This window comes from Pecten maximus, chromosome 4 (assembly GCF_902652985.1).
Source record: "Pecten maximus chromosome 4, xPecMax1.1, whole genome shotgun sequence".
Lineage (NCBI taxonomy): Eukaryota > Metazoa > Mollusca > Bivalvia > Pectinida > Pectinidae > Pecten > Pecten maximus.
Genome location: NC_047018.1, coordinates 48,595,804 through 48,618,112, shown reverse-complemented (window position 1 = coordinate 48,618,112; position 22,309 = coordinate 48,595,804). Strand labels below are relative to the sequence as shown.

The following is a 22,309-nucleotide window of genomic DNA, read 5'->3' as shown; positions in this document are numbered from 1 at the left end:
AACACTGTTTGAAAGAAACAAAACGTCATACGATCAATATTATCTTCGAATCCTGGCCAGTCAAAATGAATCACTTCTCTATACCAAACCCTCTATAAACCAGCCAAATATTACTGTGTACAGTACTATGCATGATCGTTTTATATAGAGGAATTCCAAATTATATTCATTTATTTACTCAGAAGTAATGATTATCAGGTGAAGAACATATATCAATCTTGCATTCATCATTGACATCTATAGTCCAACCCACCTAATACAAATTCTGATAATACAAAAACTCGCTTTATATGAATGAAAATCAAATCCCCTGCAAACCGTGTGATGGTACTGACCCGGAAACATGCATTACAGATCGCTAGGCCCGCGAATGCCTTGACAAGTTGAAACCATTCGTTCAAAATCAAAATGACGTACCAGATTGTGTTTTCAAAAATCTCTTAGACCTGGATATATTTGTAAGTAAGGTCAGCTCAGAAAGATTCAAACAAACACTGGTCAGTGATTTTTTCGCAGCTGCAAAACGTGATTAGCGCGATCGTGATATAACATTATGTAGCCGTTGTAGGCCTATTGTGTATTGGTAGGCCAACTGTAAATAACCAAAGACTGAACGCCACACACTTACAATGTACAATGTTTTAAACGTTTTATTTTTTATATTAAAAAATTAAATTATCATGCGGTTTTGTTTATTTTTAGTGAGAAATGTGTAACATGAGTTGCGTGTATACAAACATGTACGAAGTGTACATGTGATGTGTGTGCATACATGGTATCGCACATTGGAAATATGACCCCACATAATACGAAACCTGTATAGTACGAAAACATTTGAGGGGTCCCCAGAAATTCGTCATAACCGGGTTGGACTGTATAAGCTTCAATTGGTGTTCCAAGTTATATAAACAAATCATAAACCAGTTGTACCTTTGTACCGATGCCTATTCCACTTTTAATGAGATCTGTAATGCGGGGAACTAACTCTGTCAGCACTTCTTCATCTACATACTGGACGCACTGAAATATATCAACAGAGTCATTGACAAATAATACCAAATTACTCCTCACATACCATATTGAGTGTTAAAACTTGTTATTCAAGATCATGAAAATGAAATGAAGGATTTCAGCAAACAATTGTTCACAGCTTTGATTGCTAATAAAATTAAATCTAGCTGAATATTTTCATATCATGTACATATACATGTAAAACTTCTTTTTATAATATCTTTTTGATCATATCACTGAAATTGGAAAAAAAATCTTAAACATTTTCGAAATATTTTCTTTTTACAAAATGTGTTAGAAAATTGTTAGCACTGTTTTTCTTCCAACAGTAGGCCTAAAAAAGTCAAATCTATACTGCTGTGACAAACATTTTTATATTAAGGAATAAAGATTTAATACAATAGTTCTCAATTAATGTAGTGAAATCTTAATTAATTCTGGTGAATATAAAGTTAACCATAATAATTGTACTTAAATAACATAATTTCCTTTTACACTCCTCCCCTGATCTCCCAATTTCCTCCTAATTCCAAGAAGTAAGCTCAGACAGACAGACAAACAGAATCATTGTGAAACTGTTATTCCCCCCAACAAGTTGTATGCAGGTATAATTTTTTTTCTATAATATTGTTAAACATTTAGATGTAAAAAGATATTTCCATTTTTTGGTGCTCTAATGTAGGCATTAAATATGTCTATATACAAACCAAATTCACAGTTTCCATCATGGGTGACATCTTAGATGCAGCTATTCTTGCGCTATCCAGCTGAAAAATGTAGAAAAATAAAGGGTAAGAGAAAAAGACAATGATTTAATAAAAATACCTTGGCTTTCATCTCTTATAAATATCTTTTTTAGTTTTAATCATAAAACATGCTCTAGAATTAATTCTGCTGTTTAAAATTGCGTTATCATTTTAAAGTTAGAAAGTTATTCAATCTTTTGAGTAAGACTATAGCAATGTGTAACAAAACAAGCACTGGTGGCCATCTTGAATTTCCAATCAGGCTCAAAATACAACATGCATATTAGTATAGGATCCATAATCATAAACACATTCCTTAAGTTTCAAGAAAATCATTTTGATAATTCTTGACAAACAGCAGTAAAAAGTCTAACTTCAAATTGAAAAAAAAAATTGAAAATGGCTGTTGATGAAAACTCGGTGGTAACAAACTTCAAATGAAAAAAATCAATTAACATGTTAATAAAGTTTCAAGAACATTCCATTTGCAGTTTTCAAATTTATGAAACAACAGTAACAAGAATTGTTTGTGGGAAAACAGACGGACGAAAAGTGATTTGAAAAGCACAGCATCTGATGATGACAGATTAATAAATACGATCATTTTAACTTTATACGGAGTATAGGTACACTATGACAGACATACACACCTGATTCTGGGCTGCCTGGCTGTCCGACACACGGAGACTGTAGTAATTAAGAACTTGAGGTTCCAGCCCACTAACAGCCTCTAACAGTGCGGTGACAAGGATAGGGATATGTGGCTTCAACAGAGACCCTGCGTTCTTACTGATCTTCAGTATGGTTGACAACCTGTATATATATAGAGGTCGGACAGTGGTAGAGTGTGAGGATTCAACAAAAGGCCCAAAGGTCCTGCATTGCTTTAACCCGCATATCGCAGCAATCATTAGTAAAACATTTTTTTATTATAGTGAGATCAGAAAATAGTTCCCATTTAGGTATCTCTCTCATTGTCATGGGGACAGCATAATTCATTGAAAAAGATCTTCCTTTCTGGTTCAAAAGATTAAAATCTGATTTTTGAGTACCCAGATCCTATTATATACAACATTGACTCCTTTTCACTCAAATTTGGTCAAAATCCATTAATATGAAGATAACTGTCACCAGTTCAGTCAAAATCAATTATATAGTAATATCAGGCTAACGGTATGACATCAACATCGGTGAGTTAAAATTAAATCCTGCGATAGATGGTAGATGGAAATCAACATATTACGAGTAAGTATAATCAGGGAACATATCTAGACATGTTTACATTTTTGTATTGTTATATATGGCAGACAAAATTCAGTGATTCATTTCTTAGGAAGTTTATTTTCAAGATTTGCCTTAAAAATTCAGGACAGCAAAACAACATGAGAGTAACTGCTTTAATTTATTTTCCGGATCAATATCTAATCCAGGGTCATAAAATGGAATCTAATTCTTTTTTTTCATGCTATAAGCTTCCTATCAGATTAACATACCCTATCTTCCTGACATCCGACACAGAACTCTCAATGCTGTTTTTATATTATTAACTTCCTATCAGAATAACTTACCCAATCGTCCTGACATCGGACACAGAACTCTAAATGCTGTTTTTATACTATTAACTTCCTATCAGAATAACTTACCCTATCGTCCTGACATTCGACACAGAACTCTGAATGCTGTTTTTATACTATTAACTTCCTATCAGAATACCTTACCCTATCGTCCTGACATCTGACACGGGACTCTGAATGCTGTTTTTATACTATTAACTTCCCATCAGAATACCTTACCCAATAGTCCTGACATCCGACACGGAACTCTGAATGCTGTTTTTCAGTAGACAAGGAAGTACAGCCTTAGTTGCCTCCTCCCCAATCTTGCCATAGTTGACATCACAAATCTTAATAGATGCCTGGAAAGTTAAATTACATAATACTGAAATCAATTTCTCGAATGATGATTATTTAAGTCACCGTTGAACCTTGTTATTTCGAAGATATCCTGAGCATTTCTTGTTCCTGTAGGTAAATGAGTTTGTGAAAACAGTGTGTTCCTGGGACCTGTGCAAACTTCATATCATCGATTTTCCAAGATATACTCATGAATAAAGATATATTTGAATCCAATTGCTGAAGGAAACAGAAGTAAAGATTCGACAATCTTGATCCATAAATATCACAGAACTCATTTGCAGAATGAAAATTACCAATACTATTCAGGTCAGGAAATAGAATCAATTACTGAGAGTACACGTACATTATTACATTTTTACCAGTGAAATATTGAAAATTATTCATTCTATAAAGAGTGAAAAATATCACTTTTTCTGATATTTTCCACTATAATATTTAAAACACTGATTCTGAAATGGTTTTAAAGGGAAACTAATTTATGCGAGGCCAGTGGGAATAAATTCTCAGATACTCACACGACTAAGACACCGACAGGCCAGATCAGCTGCATTGCGAACAGACTCCTACAGAAAAACACAACACGTCTGTAAATAGCACAAATTAATTAAAATGACTCTACCATAACAAATAATAATCAAAATTCACAATCAACTTATAGACAAAGTGTAATGTTGTATTTCTATGAATGCTCCCTTAAATTACCAGGTTGTACAGCCCTGTCATGTTCTATTTCATTCCTCCCTAGCTCCTTCAACAAAGTTTTCAACCCCAAAGGAACACATGAGACCCACCCCTGTGAGTATTTGGTTGGGGGCCAAATGCAACATGAGAGGAAAAATGTCATGACTAGACTGGGACTCCAACCCAGAACCTCCAAAACTCTAACCCTTTGAGCTATCTGTTGCTACAAGCATTCAGTCCAGTTCTGCTACATTGACAATTATATTCTATTGTACATGTAGTACATACATTTTCAAGATTATTTTAAAATATCCTTTGTGTCATTTTTTTTTTTAATCATGAAAGTTTTTTTTATTTGTATATCCATTTACTGAAAATCATTATCCTTTAAATGATTGATACAAAGCTAATAATGTGTGTTATCTGAGGTACAAAGCATTGACATAACACAGATCAACAAAGCACCACAATGACCTCACATTAACTGTTATTGTCTCGTGATCTAGAATACATCTATACTACTGTGGATACAATCAAGATTAACACTAATACTAGAGTGTAAAATATTAACTTTATATACCTTGATGTCATCTCTGACTCGGAGGCAAGACTCCCACAATTCCGGCAGGAGGTCCACAATATCGTCTAAAGGTCGTCCTCTTAAAAGGTCATTGACGGCCAGACAGCTGGATAAACAAAACAGAAACACCTTGTTATCTTGTCCTACTGAGACATCTTAGTACATTGTACCATAAACATTATGCTGTTACAGTATATCAGGAAGGCCAGGTTTATGAGATTTCCATGGCATTTTTACATAGCCCTTTCAACAGTTGACAATACTATCATATAGATATAATGAACTGCAGTGAAAACATATCAACCTTTTAACAAACCTTCACTTTATTATTTATTTTCAAAACAAACTTTTTAGAACATTTTCTTTCTTAATCAATCCTCCCTAGTGTAATGAAGAGTAATTCAAACTTATGCCTAAAATACATTATAATTATTTTTCCTGAAATACATAAAATAAGGATCAGCAGAATTTTATTTGCTCTGGACATATAACCACATGTTTTGTTTCAAGAAATACTATGGTTGGTCAGTCCTAATTGACCATTATAGATGCCAGTCAGTTTACTCACCTCGATTCTCTTATTCTCCACTGATTATTCGTGAGATTCTTTATCAAATCTGTTGCAATTTGTTTCATGTATTTGTCGACCTAAATCAATATAAAATGGCCCTGTCACAATCCATAATACACATATTCACTGTTCGTAACTGTTGTTTGCATAAAAATAATGTTTATGCAGTGTCAGTAAAACCTCGTTACATTGCCTCCAGTTGTCCATCATAAATTACGTTGTTGTCAGGTTACAATTGTTTTTTCGGCATAGTCGTATAATATTCTTTTGGCTCCGGATATGATGCGACAGGTGGCGTTACTGGTCAATTTGAGGTCATTGTAGCGGTAAATGCAAAATGCATGTATGCAGTTAAAAACCGAAACAAAATTAAGATTGAATGCAAGCTGAATAAGTGGATGTATCTTTTAAAATGACAAATTAATAAAATTATATTCCGGATTCAAATGCAATCTTATTATCACCAAAAATGATTCAAACCGATATAATTTTGCTATCCAGTTTATTTCACTAGTAGTTTTACGTTATAACCACAAACATTAAAACTATGCCGTTTATCTTTTCCAAAGATATTTCTTGTTAACTGTGACATCATCTGTGACATCACGATTCAAATCCCAAACTAAAACCTAAGTTGCAAGTATCAAAATTCAAAACGACCATTTGTTAGTGAAGATAGTAATCATGATGTTTTAAAATTTTGATTTCTGAAGAAATATAGATATTTTGAAACTGAAACATATGGGTTGTATCATGACTCACAGTGTTATTGTTGTCCTGTACAACTGCCTGCCAGATACTGCTCATCGCCAGCTGGATCTTAGGGTTAGGATCAAACTGGTATCTATACAGTCTGGGAACAAGCTTGTGTAGGTATGGTGCCAACTGTTCCCCTGCCTGGGCCGCTATGGTGCTGAATCCAAAAGCTGCTCCCTAAAAATATAACAGTAAATATTGGTATTTTTTTCAGTTTTGAAATCTTTTTTATTCATCCTTTTACATATAGTATACATACAGGTACATATATTACATGGTATAATAATACAGACATATCATTACAGCAGTAAGATGTACAATACGTATTAATTGATGAATAGAAAAAAAAAAGGATTGGTTTTTTTTGGAATACAGAGACAAACAAACAAACAACCTTCCACTCACGCTTTCTCTCATTTTAATATATTGTGTTTAAAGGTATAAAAAAAAAAAGAAAAACTTTTGACTTACTTTTAAGTACATGTACATGTTATGATGTGTGTAAAGAAGATCTGAAAAATTATTCACTTATATAGACCATTTTTTCACAAAACTATCATAATCCATGTTGTTTTTGTAAATTACCTCCTCTGTTTTTAGATACAAATCTAGTTCTTTTATGAATCCATTAATACAGGGGAGACCATTTTTAATTTTTTGTTTATAAATATGGAATTTTGCTATTAATACTAACGTTTTATGAATCCATTAATACAGGGGAGACAATTTTTAATTTTTTGTTTATAAATATGGAATTTTGCTATTAATACTAACGTATTGAGATATTTGACTTCTTGATCTTTATGTAACTTTCCCAAGATTACATCAGTAACATGTAATTGTAAATTAGTTAAAGTATTATCATATAGCCATACTTTGAAATCTTCCCAGAAGATTGCTACTAGTCTGCATTCCTAAAAAATGTGGACTATAGTTTCTGTATGACGGTTACAAAAAGTACATAATGGAGAGTCCTTTAGGTTTATCATATGTAGATATTTGTTTGTACTTATAATCCTGTGTATTATTCTATATTGAAACCATCTTAATTTACAGTCTATAGTGGATTTAAAAGGGATTATGTTTATTTTTTTCCACCATACTGTACCTTCTACCAAGTTCAGTTCTTCTGACCATTTTGTAATGTACTTATTGTTTGTTTTTAAGTTTTAGTAAATATTGGTATAATATTATATTATTAAAGACATATTGTTATTAAGGATTTATTTCTGATATATAAAGAATATTCCTTGAAAATATGGAGTTTAACAGGTTATTGTGAATCTTATTATAACAAGAGGCACATTGGCTTTAGGGGTCACCTGAGTTCTGAAATATTTCAGTGAATTTGACCCTTTTTGGCCTCGCTCATCAGCCCCTGGGGGTCAGTCAGGACCAACATTTGCATATCATCAAACTGTCATCCCAACCTGCTTTATTATTCAAACCAGGTTCAAATGAATTCCAATAGAAATCCAACAATTGACAAATATGTGATTTCCCACAATATACTAAAGCAAATGTTATCCCCTCCCCCGGGCAAATGAGAAACCCAAGGGGCTTGAAATTCCAATTTTGGTAAAGCACCACAAGACCTTTCCATCTAGGAAGATAATTTGGTTCTACCTTATTTGGGTCTTGAGAAGATTTTTGAAATTTCAGCCAATTTGAACCCTTTTGCCCCACCCCTCAGTCCTCTGGGGGCTGGGAACCCTACAGTTTTGGTTGACCTTTGGCCATGGGAAGTTCCTGCAAAATGTCACTGAAATTGTTTCAAGTTTTTCTGAGAAGAAATCAAAACTGTAAATTGTTTAAACTGTTTGGACACACGATGGACAACAGAGGGCAGACACATACAATGGATAGAAGGCTATTTAGAAGTTATTTGAGACTCATCTCAACAAACCTTTTTGGAGTTCCACATAGCATTGTGATTGGCTAAATACATGTTTACTCTAACAACACACCTTTTGGAGTTCCACATAGCATTGTGATTGGCTAAGAGCATGTTTACCCTAACAATAAACCTTTTTGGAGTTCCACATAGCATTGTGATTGGCTAAGAATATGTTTACCCTAACAACAAACCTTTTTGGAGTTCCACATAGCATTGTGATTGGCTAAGGGCATTTTTACCCTAACAATAAACCTTTTTGGAGTTCCACATGGCATTGTGATTGGCTAAGAATATGTTTACCCTAACAATAAACCTTTTTGAAGTTCCACATAGCATTGTGATTGGCTAAGAGCATGTTTACCCTAACAACAAACCTTTTTGGAGTTCCACATAGCATTGTGATTGGCTAAGTGCATGAACTTATAGATAAGGTCAGGCTGGTTGAGATCGTTGGCCATTGAACATAGCTCTTTATACGTTGATAAACTTCCACTGCAACCAAAAAGGAAAGAGAAAATGGTTATCATACCTCTCCTCACCTAGTAATAAGCCGTCTAATGAAATTCTGTAAACATAAAGTAATAACACAGTAGCTAACTTTATAACCTCTATCCCAAAACTTCAAAAAACAAGGTTATAGTATCGGTTCAAAACACTGAATCAATCAACCATGAAAGGTAGATCAGACTCAGTCAATGTAACATATCTTGTGCAATATATTGAGTTATCTTAGAATCATCAGCTGTGTATGTTTGGTTAATGTTGCCTTTATAGAACACTGCATGTCGGACTGATATCCTCTTTATCAGTATAAGCAGAACCCACATTGCCATCTTAGATTTTTTGGCCAAGACTTTCATCTGATGACTTTGATGATTTTTTAATGATTTCTCATTAAATTCCAAGATGTTTGTTCCATTTTTTTTCAACACATAATAAGTACTAGCTAAGAACAAGAGATCCCAGAAGGATGTCGGTGCCCACCATTTAATTATTATTATTGGTAATCTGCATCACTGATCATTTCTCTACTTTTCTCTTCTTTCCCCTTTTCCTTTTAATAATTTGACAACAAAGGAGACCTTCAAATGAAATCTTATAGAAGTCTCAGAAGAACTTATACTGTGAACAAGAAATAGCAATAGCAAATTTCAACTGTCAAAATCACAGATGGCTACCTATTGGCCAAGGGACAAAGGGGAGCCTACTCGTGATCAAGTTTGAGAAATGTCATTTCAGACACATACTTCAATCTGAAGAAATAGATTACAAACTTCAATCCATTTCCCCCCCAATTAGTCTCCAAATTCAACATGCACAACTAAGCACCAAGGTGAACCACCATATAAAATCCATGAAAGATCCATAAAGAAGTTCTGAGAAACAGTGATAACAAACTTCAACCTGTCAAAATTCAAAATGGCTGTCTGTCGGCCATTTTTCTCAGTATTCACTATGCACTAGGGACCAATTCAAGGGGACCTTCATAATTCTGAATATTGAGAAAGACATATCTCAGCTCACGATGGTGGACTAAATATGAAACCTTACTTCAAAAACTTCAGAACTTCAATACATGTACTATGGTATGAATATGTACGAAATCTATTGAGGGGCTCACTGTAAGTGAGGGGTATAAATACTTACCTGTCTGGAGTTTTACCAATAGATCCCCGTCGTGTCGTATCGTGTCGTGTCGTGTCATGTCATGTCTCATATTATATTATGTATCCCCCGCCCCACCCGCCTAGTTAGTGAGGGGTAGAAATACTTACCCGTCTGGAGTTTTACCAATATATCCCTGTTATATCATATTATATTATATTATGTATCCCCCGCCCCACCCACCCAGTAAGTGAGGGGTATAAATACTTACCCGTCTGGAGTTTTTCCAATAGATCCCTGCTCAAAGATCTTGCTTTCACCAGTTACTTCCTGCTTTGCTCTGAAAAAAGTAAGCATATTACATAACCACAAAATGAAAAAAACAAACGGTCTGTATCGTATATCTGGAAACTTCAGCAATCATGACAAAATACATTCTCACAGTTAACTCAAAATTGATAATATTATATCCTCTCCCCCAAAAATGCTTCTGACCAAATTAGGCCAATGTCCACTAAGCGGTTGGGACTTCTAGCAATTTATAGAAAAAGTAAACAGACAACGGATGATGGATACTGCACAATGTCAAAAGCGTACCAGCCAGAAGGAGGAATATATAAGCTTGTAAATTCAAACAAGAATGACCTGTTGTGTTGACTTTTTCATGGAATATTCAATGTAGGCGATCCTATTGGTGCAAAGGTTTGTCAACCTGGTAATTGGTGTTTCAGTGCATCGAGTACATAGCACACTTGTACATGTTGTGGAGCAACTTGGCCACAATCATGTAAGTAGTAAAATGGTCTGTTTAAATTGCAACATTGAATATTCAAATCATTCACAATTCAACGTCAAGTAATTTGTGTCGATGAACTGCGGAGCATGAAAGGTCTTACAAAAATATACAATATAATTATACATAAGCTTACTGAGCCTGGTTGCTGTGTCATACGCTCAATGTGCCAATATATACAGGTCCAAAAAAAAGATATCTTGAGATTTGAACCCTTCACACTAAGACCTGCCCATTATCCATTACTTCAGTAACTAACAACTTATCCCACACGACTGATTTGTTAATGAGAACAGTACAAGTCTTGTACATCATTTTAAACTGTTGCATATACAAGTATGAAGTGCATCTATTACTAATATTATCAACTCATCTGCAATCAATATGCCAAGTTCAACACAACAGGTCATTCTGATCGAACTACGGTACTTAATGACTTGGTACTGAATTTGATAAAGCTATTTTTAAAATTTTTGGGATGAAAATGGTGTAACAAAAAATAAGTGACTTACCTTTTCCCAGTCATCAGCGTATCTACCAACTCAGCTACAAGCTCGTCCTTCTGTTTGGCGGAACACACCTCATAAACCATACCCAAACCTTTGGACGCAATGTCCTGAGTTATATCTGTGAATAAATGTTGTTTTATCAAGTTGAATCATGAAAGTAAACACTAATGCTATTTCTCTACATTATGCAGAATTTGAAACTAAATATTGTTATCAAACATATTATTAATTACTTTCAATTTCAATGATTCTGAGAAAAACATTACATATTTGGGAATTCTTTTTATCTACTGCCCTGTGGGCAGCCAGGGTTATTTTGGGGAGGTTCTCCTAGTAGTAGCTGGTGGCTACCTCATGTAACAACATATATACAGAAGGAACAAAACAAGCTTTTTTAATAGTAATTAGCTCGAGGGTAAAATGCTTTCCCAATGGCAACCACAGCCACACAACACGTACAATCCACGATTTCAGTTTTCCTGAGAAACACCAATCACCCAAGCTAAGGATCAAACCAAATGTGTCAGATCTTCACTCACTGATTATGAGCTTATTTGCAGCTAACATACAGATGTAACACATACCATCATTTTCTGACAGCATCTTCATAAAGGCTCTCTGAATCTGGAGAAGACTTGACTGAAGGACTTCATGAGTGTTGCAGCTCTTCACTAATGCCAAAAGCCATATACAGGCAGCCTGAAAGATACACAAACCTGATGTTTACAAAATATTTCAAAACTCTCTCGAGACATTTCGGTTACCAGTACTTTATCTACACTCTACACTTCCCACTAAAATGTCCCTTGGATTTTGACTTGTTAGTATTTAAAGTCTAAGCTATGGAAAATTAAATTGTTGCAATTTCTTGAAGTTACTTAATTTGTCAGAACCAATATTCAACAAAAGTACCCCTGTAATAGTCAAGGAGGGACCTATTTCTTTCAAAAAATATCAAAAATTGTTTTAAAACTTGCAATTACTCAGAATTGGAATTATTCCCTCTAGAAAGATTTCTGCAGGTAAAAATGCCCTCAATTTAAAGAAATTTCAGAAATCAGAACTGAAACGATAAAATTAAAACTTGCCTGTCGAAGATGTGGGTTGACGTTGACAATGTACTTGTTGAGAAGTAGATCCATATACCATGCCACTTCGTTAACACTCTTACTCGTCCGGCTCTGAGGAAGAATTGAGGGTAGATATGTTATCCTGTTACAGGGTTTGTTAAATTTGTTTTTCTTTTAGTTATATTACAAAATCTTTCCATAGAATTGTAGATTGGTACTCCTTATTGAACTATCCATATCAATATATATATATATATATACATATATAGGGTCTAGTAAGTAATAACGACGGTATAAACCAATATAGGTACTGGATCCTAACAAACAAATGTTGGATGCGTATTACTAGAAATAGATATATGTCAAGTAGTAATAACGACAGTACAGACAAGTAAATTGACTTGTCTGTACTGTCCTTATTACTACTTGACATATATTATATATTTACCAAAACAATGTTCTCCCAATATTTTCAATCAAAGATAACATGACATCACTAGGCATCTAACCAATAATAACTAGCTTGCGTTAGCACATTTGTCATATACATGTAGATCTAACTTTTATTTGAATGCATGAACAGCTTTTGAATACTTATGAATTCTTAGAAAATAGAAGTTTCCTAGTAGCCCCTAAATCATTGGTAGAAATGAATAATTTATTTAATATAATATCCTAATTTGTGCACAGGCCATTTGGTCAAATTCTCCAAACTTGGAGATACCCTTGCCAGTTGCCAGTGTTTATGATCTCGAATCTCAACATACTGATTTACAAGCCAGTTATGTGATACATGTTAAAACTGCTTTTGTTTACATCAAGTTACAAAAGAAACAATTCGTATCACTTAATACTTTTACATATTAATTACTAAGTGAATTAAACTTGGTTATGGTGTGTCGTCATGGCAATATACCCTTATATGGTTATTTCAAGTAAAGTTTATATAAAACTTCAGCTATCTCCAAAAATAAAATTAACAATAGTGGAAATTGACATGTTTTCTTATTATTATCCATTATGTACACTTTCATTAGGAGTGGTAAATTTACAATATCTGACTGATTTCAAATTACTTAATATGTAACCCTGGTAAATACAAGCCGCAATATACTGCTCCGCTAGAGAGATCTTCTCTTTAGCTCGATCGGTTGAGCGTAAGACTAGTAAGCCAGAGGTCCCAGGTTCGATCCCTAGCGGAGGTAGTGATTTAAATTCAATTTAATCATGCGCTCGGTTACACTTACATCATTTACACGTCCCCGAAATAATTTGTCTAAATTAGACAAGGTTATTTATGAATTAAGATATGTCCATCTCCTAGAATTATTTTCCGGGGTATTAAATTACACCCAATTTTTCTACATACAAATAGGGGAGATAACTTAGGCACGACTTACATTGAATTCTTCCTCAGTTTCTGTCCACACATCTCTAGCTGCTACTGACGTGATGCCCTGTGCACTATACACCAAGGCGTCCCCCATCGTCATATTTAACTCAATCTGTTTGGCCTGTAGGGATCGAAATAGCTTATTCTCATATTAAACTTTTATCAACAAACATTTCATAAATAAACACCTACTTTGAAATTCTTTTTTTGATAAATAATTAATATAAATCTGAATAATTTTTCACTGTAGCTTTCAACAGTCAGATACAATGTACAAGGTCAAATTTCTTCTTTGAAATTTTCTAATAGCGGGTTTAATTATCTTGATATTCCCGAGAGGCTTGATACATTTAAAAGCATATTAATACCAGATAATTTCAGAAAATTTAATTCTAATATTTCAAGATAAAAGTTTAGTAAATTTTATTAACATTTAATGAAAGAAGTTTCAAATTGACAAATAATTTTAATTTTGTTTAATTTTGTTTCTGACCTTTGCTGCCTCCATCATCTCCTCAATTACTTTCTTTCGATATGGGAATTCTTCCTCACCCACACAGATGTAGCCAAGACACAAGGCTGTCTTTTCTTTTGTCTGAAAAAATATGTATGTCAGTATGACAAATACAAACAGCTGCTATACACATGCTATCATAAAGTTACCCTTAGTGTTAAAATCATATCACTAATTAATACATAATAAAAAATGTACCTAGTATATAGAAGTTTCAATTTTAGTAATCAATATATGACCTTTGACACTAATCTTGACGGATGACCACAAAAAACTCATAATGCATAGATCTTGACGTTATGATACATGGGTTTTTTTTCACTGGTTTGTGAAGGAACTTTTCTCAATTTTGGAATAAAATTCCTTTGGTGAATTGGCTATATGAAGAAAATTCTCTTAACAAAAATATGATTTTGGGGAATGTGGCATAAACATGAAATATTTGAGTTGGCGATTGGGTCAATGAGACCCCAAGAGATATCCTTTGATAAGTTTATGTGGAAATTAACAATAAAATTGTTTACTTGTCATAAAGAAAGGTTTCATCAATATCTGCTGATAAAAGTTTATGGACAATGTGCAACATATGATGGATAATATCCTTAAGATGGACAGTATATCCCATTTATGGCATAAGCTCACCAGTTTTTTTTTTTATTTAAAAAGATAAATAAACAAATAAATAAGCTCATCCATTATTTGGACAAGGTGAGCTAAAAAAAAAATCTTTAAACTACTCATATAATACCTTATTGGTTTCCTTTCCTGATGTAACCATTTTTAACAGTACTTTAATCAAAGACAGCTTGGTTAGCTTCTCCTGACTGTCACCTTCGGCACCAGATGGCAGCAGCAGTGGTGAGTTCCTGCCTATCTCCCCAATGGCAAGACATACAAAGGGTAGTAAAGGGTCGGGAACTTCGTCTGTGGGCTTCAGGAGTTTCACTACAAAACCAACAAGGATATATAGCATTTTCTCTGGAATACGGAACATAAGCAACAAGCATGCCGGGTATTGCTAGATCCCATACTGGTCCCTGATAAAAATAGTAACAGCGACCTTGACCTTGACCCAAAAACACTGAAAATGGAACTTGATCTGTAGCTACTCATACTGAAGTTACATACCAACTTTCACCAACATACCTTGAAGTATGGCTGAGTAAAGTATGGAAAACTAAGTGGACGGACTGATGGACGAAAAGACGGACAGGGAGGATACCTATATTCTCTTACCCTTGACAGGGAAATCGGCAGTTTTACCGGGGGGAGATTTTCTTATTTCACCCTAGGGAAAAGACAAGCTACACATGCTCTTTGAACTTGCTCTAGTTCTCATCACTATGCCATCACTATGACCTGACCCAGAACTGCTTTTAAGTGGTCACACATGCATATGTTTGTTTGCTTGTTTACCTGTCTGCATACTATTTGAGGAGGGGTTTTGCCAAACTAACTTATTTTTACTTTGGCCTAACATGGTGGCAAATAGGTCTATTTGACTTAAAATATTACAATGATGGTGTCTATTACAAACCTATATCGTGAACCGCTGTAGTCATGGCAGTCATTAACTTGGCGTCCACTTCACTATCAGTCTCCATACCATTAGAATTCATCCTCAAATACTGACCTATCAGGTAGCCCAGAGCTATGATAGATCCCTGCTGTACTTCAAAATTCTACAGTGCAAGTAAAAAAACAATCAAAACCTAGACATATATTATCACAAATGATCAGTAATTGTTTGTTTGGAAATAGAAATAAACATTATCAATATGTATGGTTTCACCGTCAGACAAGGAAGACCAAAATGATTCTTGTTGAAACAAAATTCATTCAAGGCATTTTCAATAAATCGTATATGACCTATGTGTTGATGACTTCCGAAATAAAGAAATTAAATCTTGATGGTTTCTGGATAATATGCAGCTGACTGTTAATAGTACTGTTTAAATTAAATGAATTTTTTGTGCTCCAGTTCGACAAATACTGAATCCCCCAGTTTGGTAAATATTTTTTTTGGAATATTCTACCGTCTAGGTAAGAAATGCTAATCATTAGTGATGTCCTCACTTTGCTGGAAACTTTGTCGGATAATTCCGTTATGGCGTCATTGATCTTGGTCTTGTCTGGTTGATGACACAGGACAGTAGCATGAAGCTGGCTTGCGTAGGTTTTCAAATCATCCTTACTGGAGAAAATGTATCGCTGAAAAAACACCGTAATAAATAATTTACTAAAGCATTCCAAATTAGATTTACATGTGAGGCAACGCATGAAGCAGGTAATTACTAGACTTATAATAAAAAGATTTTGATACTTTTTAAATTTTAATATCTCAGTGAAAAGATCATTTTTTGTTTTTATGTATTTCAGCTATTCAACATTAACAGTATTTCAAAACTGATGATTTTTTTTTTGCGTGATCAATTCCAGTTCTGTACGAAGTCATTAACATATTAAGGACTGACCTTTATCCAGTCCAAGTTCTTCATGAACTGTGAGGATAGTTTTGTTGGAGCCATGGAAACCAGTTCTAACAGACAGTACATACTGGAAGTTCCTGAAATGTCAAATTATTATACAGTTGCTTCTTGCTTTATAAGTTAACACTCAAATCTCTTTCTCTCCGTGGTGGGACAAACCCAACAAACTGTGACTGACTGTTGACTGGTATTAAAGACATGAAACAACAGTTACTGTTTTGTCAAAGTAATCAGATAAAAACCATTTAAAATTCAGATCCAGAAAACCTTATGGTACATTTGTATGTCCTCAAACCCATCAAGTAGCAGACATCAGTGATCACGATCAGACAGATGCTTCATCATAATCATACGAATGCTTGGGGAGTGTTTAGATGTTCCATGCAGGGGAACATTTTTGACTTGACCACCTTGTTAAAATTTTCGAACAATTTTAGTGGAAAACAGTCTAAAATACTTATCTTTCTACAGAGAGTAAGGTCACAAATTCTACCTTAATTTTATGAAACTGTTTTTTTGGACAGTGACTAAAGCTGTCAAGACATTTGTACTACTTCAAGTATCTATCTCAACAAACTTTTTATTTAGATTGTGGTCAAGTATGACCCTTGACCCTTAAAACTAGACCAATACCCACCACAATCTGTTGAAAGCTTAAGGTTCATGACATAATTTGTACACAAACTTTATGCTATGGACAGATTCACTGATACACAAACAGCTCAACAACACATCCCTAGAGTTTGGTTTAGTTTGTTTTGTTTAACGTCCTATTAACAGCCAAGGTCATTTAAGGATAAGCCAGGTTTTGGAGGTGGAGGAAAGTGAGGTGGAGGAAAGTCAGAGTACCCGGAGAAAAACCACCGGCCTACAGTCAGTATCTGGCAACTGCCCCACGTAGGTTTCAAACTCGCAACCCAGAGGTGGAGGGCTAGTGATAAAGTCGGGACACCTTAACCACTCGGCCACCGCGGCCCCAATTCTGCTATACATCAGTAAGTAGCTTCACCTCCAACAACAGTAAGAAGGTGTTTGATAAAGTCGAGGTATATCTGTAGGGAGTCCGAGTCCAGCATTCCCAACAGGTATTTGGATACAGCCGGAGCTTGTTCCTGCATGCCACTCAACGAGTCGGTGTTAGGGATAACACCTGCCTCACGGGCCAGGCATGACCTCAGGTACAGTACCATCTGGGGACAGAAATCAAGACATTTAAAAGTTAAAACATGCAGTATAAGAATGAATCAAATATAAACAGAAGACAGGACTTAAATTTCATTATGAAAGAAATCACGGCAGAACACTTAACTCAAAAACTAAAAAAACATGAAATTCTTATCTCACTTTAAAAAAAATTTCATCCATATTCTTAAAATGTTAAAACTTTTTACTACAATAACTGTTTCAAGTCCAGAAGTGATTTTGACATCAATATTAATTTTGTCTTTTCCTTCCGACACATTAATATAAATTACATATTTGGGAATGAAAACTCCCAGAAAAGATCAATTATTACATCAAAGAAAAATTTGTGAGAAAATCATGAAGATGTCATAAAAAGATACCTTTTCGTCTTTGATATGAACATTGCCATGATTTTGATATTCAGATATTTTTCTTTAAAAGTTGAAAAACTTCCCATTTTATGAGGGTGGGGCCTGACACGATGTGTCAGAGGGACGTGTCAGAGGGACCAATCCTTATGACCACAAATGGGATCCAAATACGCTACTCATAATAAGGCTGAAAAGTATGACAGTACAGGTACCTGTTCATAAGCGATGGAGTTGAAGGCCATCACATGGTTCCCTGCCGTCACCTTGTGCTGAGTTTTAACTCGTTGGTCAGCCTATAACAACAAGTCAAAATGTCCAGCTTTAAATTCAAACCAACAATTGAAATTAAGCTCAGTTATGATTTATACAGCTAACCAAATAAAAGATCTAAGATATCACACTTCAGAAAAAAATTTGTCTTTGTTGATGGAAAATTTAGATGATTTGATACAAAGCTTATGAAACAGACAAGAAATTTCTGTTTTATTTATGATAACAACCTCTCCTATCTATAATTTGTGGTTTTATTTTATAGATCAAATTTGTAATTAAAAGAACATCTGGGACTAACAGTACTATGATCTATTTAAACTTTTAGTTTCAGAAAAACCAAATTAAATATTTTTGTCTTTAAAATGAAGATTAATATCTATATCAAGAGCCAAAAATAAGGAGGACTCAAAATCTTTGAGACTCACAGCAAATACATTTGATAATATCATTGATTATAATATAATATGTTTTAGATTAAAATAACAAAGATTGACAATCGTCTTAATGGCAGCTTTCACTCTTTGCTGGGTTCTTTGGGTATATATTATATAGACTGGCCACCATCCCTAAACTTTTCTACTAGATTATCTCCCCTAGTCTGAAGCTCTAGAATTAGACATATATCCTATAGACCAAAATTGTCAAGCTCAATTTTATCTAATACATCTACTGTAAACGTTTAAATTTACATGAGGGGGAAATTTATGCTAATTACACAGACTCCTTTTCTTTGCGGAAATTTCCCCTACATGTATCATTTTCATATCAATTTGCGTAATCTTGAACTACAAGCGAAAGTGGATCGATCGCGAAAATGACCCCCCCCCCTCCCCCCCCTGCGAGTATAGTTTACATATTGAAATCGCAACATTAACCCCCCGTGAAAATAATCATGTTTACAATATTTGAAAATCTCTCCTTGTCTGAATCTCTAGAATTAGACATATCCAAGAGACCTAAATCATCAAGCTCAATATCATTTCATATTTGAAAATTTCAGAGACTGAATGATATTTCACTGCAATGGAAAGGACATTTAAACACAGAATAACAAATGGTTTGAGTTTAAATTATATACCTTTTGTTTGATGTACATCATGGCACTAGTAAACTTTGGCATCTTTGGTAGTTCCTGTTTAACTGGGGACTTCACATTCTCTGTATTTGGTTTGGATTTCAATGCTTTCATCGCTTCTGTGCGTACATCCTCTTTACTGAAGTTTGTAACACAAAGAAAGTCAACTGCTTGTTACAGACTCAAAATTCAGAAAATTAATTGAAGTAAAATGAATGATGAAAGAATGAATAATATTGAGAGCAAATATTTGAATGCAAATAGCATAAGTTGTGATGTCATATTCTGATATCCTGACAACAAGCTGCAGCTTACATTCTGTCAAATAGGAATTTCATGGCTTATTTTTTGAAACAGACTTATTTTTGACACGGACTTATTTTTAGATAGTGATTCAGGCTGAGTGCAGCATATTTTCCTAGATTTTGGACAACACAAGTTGCCAATCCAATTACTCTACAATCCGAACTGAAGACCATCGCAGTGGAACAAATCATGCTTTCACTTTAATAACGACTTACGAAATACATGACTTATATTTTTAAAACTAAAATTTACATAGTGAGGCATGATTGGATTAAAAGAACAAGAGGCCCAATGGGCCTGTATCGCTCACCTGTCTCTACAGCAACTTTGAAGTTGATGAGGTCATTTCTAAAGATACAATGTTCTAGTCCTTCATTCCAGCATTCTATTGGCCTAATATCAGGTCTTGGAGGCTCTTGGCTATCGCAAATTTCACCCCTGTGACCTTGAATGAAGGTCAAGGTCATTTATTTGAACAAAATTGGTAGCCCTTCACCCCAGCATATTACAGGCCCAATATCAAGTCCCTGGGCCTCTTGGTTATTGAGAAGAAGTCATTTGAAGATTATAGCCTATTTGACCCATGTGACCTTAAATGAAGGTCAAGGACATTTATTTGAACAAACTTTGTAGCCCTTCACTCCAGCATGCTACAGGCCCAATATCAAGTCCCCGGGCCTCTTGGTTATTGAGAAGAAGTCGTTTGAAGATTATAGCCTATTTGACCCATGTGACCTTGAATGTAGGTCAAGGTCATTTATTTGAACAAAATTTGTAGCCCTTCACCCCAGCATGCTACAGGCCCAATATCAAGTCCCTGGGCCTCTTGGTTATTGAGAAGAAGTTGTTTGAAGATTATAGCCTATTTGACCCATGTGACCTTGAATGAAGGTCAAGGTCATTTATTTGAACAAACTTTGTAGCCCTTCACTCCAGCATGCTACAGGCCCAATATCAAGTCCCTGGGCCTCTTGGTTATTGAGAAGAAGTCGTTTGAAGATTATAGCCTATTTGACCCATGTGACCTTGAATGTAGGTCAAGGTCATTTATTTGAACAAACTTTGTAGCCCTTCACCCCAGCATGCTACAGGCCCAATATCAAGTCCCTGGGTCTCTTGGTTATTGAGAAGAAGTTGTTTGAAGATTATGGCCTATTTGACCCCTGTGACCTTGAATGAAGGTCAAGGTCATTTATTTGAACAAACTTTGTAGCCCTTCACTCCAGCATGCTACAGGCCCAATATCAAGTCCCTGGGCCTCTTGGTTATTGAGAAGAAGTCGTTTGAAGATTATAGCCTATTTGACCCATGTGACCTTGAATGTAGGTCAAGGTCATTTATTTGAACAAACTTTGTAGCCCTTCACCCCAGCATGCTACAGGCCCAATATCAAGTCCCTGGGTCTCTTGGTTATTGAGAAGAAGTTGTTTGAAGATTATGGCCTATTTGACCCCTGTGACCTTGAATGAAGGTCAAGGTCATTTATTTGAACAAACTTTGTAGCCCTTCACTCCAGCATGCTACAGGCCCAATATCAAGTCCCTGGGCCTCTTGGTTATTGAGAAGAAGTCGTTTGAAGATTATAGCCTATTTGACCCATGTGACCTTGAATGTAGGTCAAGGTCATTTATTTGAACAAACTTTGTAGCCCTTCACCCCAGCATGCTACAGGCCCAATATCAAGTCCCTGGGCCTCTTGGTTATTGAGAAGAAGTTGTTTGAAGATTATGGCCTATTTGACCCCTGTGACCTTGAATGAAGGTCAAGGTCATTTATTTGAACAAACTTTGTAGCCCTTCATCCCAGCATGCTACAGGCCCAATATCAAGTCCCTGGGCCTCTTGGTAATTGAGAAGAAGTCGTTTGAAGATTATAGCCTATTTGACCCATGTGACCTTGAATGAAGGTCAAGGTCATTTATTTGAACAAACTTTGTAGCCCTTCACTCCAGCATGGTACATGCCCAATATCAAGTCCCTGGGCCTCTTGGTTATTGAGAAGAAGTCGTTTGAAGATTATAGCCTATTTGACCCCTGTGACCTTGAATGAAGGTGAAGGTCATTTATTTGAACAAACTTTGTAGGCCTTCACCCCAGCATGCTACAGGCCCAATATCAAGTCCCTGGGCCTCTTGGTTATTGAGAAGAAGTTGTTTAAATGAAAAAGTTGACGCCGGACGGCCGGACGGACGGACGGACGGACGACGGACGCCGCACCACGGCATAAGCTCACTTGCCCTTCGGGCAGGTGAGCTAAAAACTGAAACAGTCCTTAACTTAAATTTACATAGTGAGGTATGATTGGATTAAAAGAAAAACTATGATCAGGAACTTTCCTTAAATTCTGTAATGCTTTCTAAATTGAATGAAAAAATGTACGTAAATTATAAATAAGGGATTTCTGTAAGTTCAGGAAAACTGATGAAACTGTGGCCTGGTTCATTATCATTTAACTATCAAGGTTTCGTGTATATCATGATGGTGTCAGTATCACAAAAGGAATGAAGACTGAAAATGAAATGAAAATGATTTTTTCTAAACTTGCTGTTACAAATACTTGACCACCATA

At 35.1% G+C, this 22,309-nt stretch overlaps 1 protein-coding gene across 1 annotated transcript in view; it reads right to left on the bottom strand.

Moving 5' to 3' along the window:
- LOC117326310 (proteasome adapter and scaffold protein ECM29-like) overlaps window positions 1–22,309 on the bottom strand; it is a 45,412-nt gene that overhangs the window by 10,122 nt on the left and 12,981 nt on the right. Inside the window, exons 15-36 of the mRNA XM_033882999.1 lie at window positions 19,439–19,574; window positions 18,300–18,380; window positions 17,541–17,721; window positions 16,517–16,608; window positions 16,119–16,253; window positions 15,580–15,724; window positions 14,791–14,987; window positions 14,022–14,123; window positions 13,536–13,649; window positions 12,154–12,246; window positions 11,650–11,764; window positions 11,069–11,183; window positions 10,035–10,103; window positions 8,533–8,650; window positions 6,268–6,438; window positions 5,503–5,582; window positions 4,935–5,040; window positions 4,189–4,236; window positions 3,551–3,672; window positions 2,408–2,570; window positions 1,719–1,778; window positions 931–1,020 (exon numbers count right to left, since the gene is read on the bottom strand). Coding sequence (XP_033738890.1) covers window positions 931–1,020; window positions 1,719–1,778; window positions 2,408–2,570; window positions 3,551–3,672; window positions 4,189–4,236; window positions 4,935–5,040; window positions 5,503–5,582; window positions 6,268–6,438; window positions 8,533–8,650; window positions 10,035–10,103; window positions 11,069–11,183; window positions 11,650–11,764; window positions 12,154–12,246; window positions 13,536–13,649; window positions 14,022–14,123; window positions 14,791–14,987; window positions 15,580–15,724; window positions 16,119–16,253; window positions 16,517–16,608; window positions 17,541–17,721; window positions 18,300–18,380; window positions 19,439–19,574 — 2,533 coding nt within the window. The remainder of the gene's footprint in view (window positions 1–930; window positions 1,021–1,718; window positions 1,779–2,407; window positions 2,571–3,550; window positions 3,673–4,188; window positions 4,237–4,934; window positions 5,041–5,502; window positions 5,583–6,267; window positions 6,439–8,532; window positions 8,651–10,034; window positions 10,104–11,068; window positions 11,184–11,649; window positions 11,765–12,153; window positions 12,247–13,535; window positions 13,650–14,021; window positions 14,124–14,790; window positions 14,988–15,579; window positions 15,725–16,118; window positions 16,254–16,516; window positions 16,609–17,540; window positions 17,722–18,299; window positions 18,381–19,438; window positions 19,575–22,309) is intronic.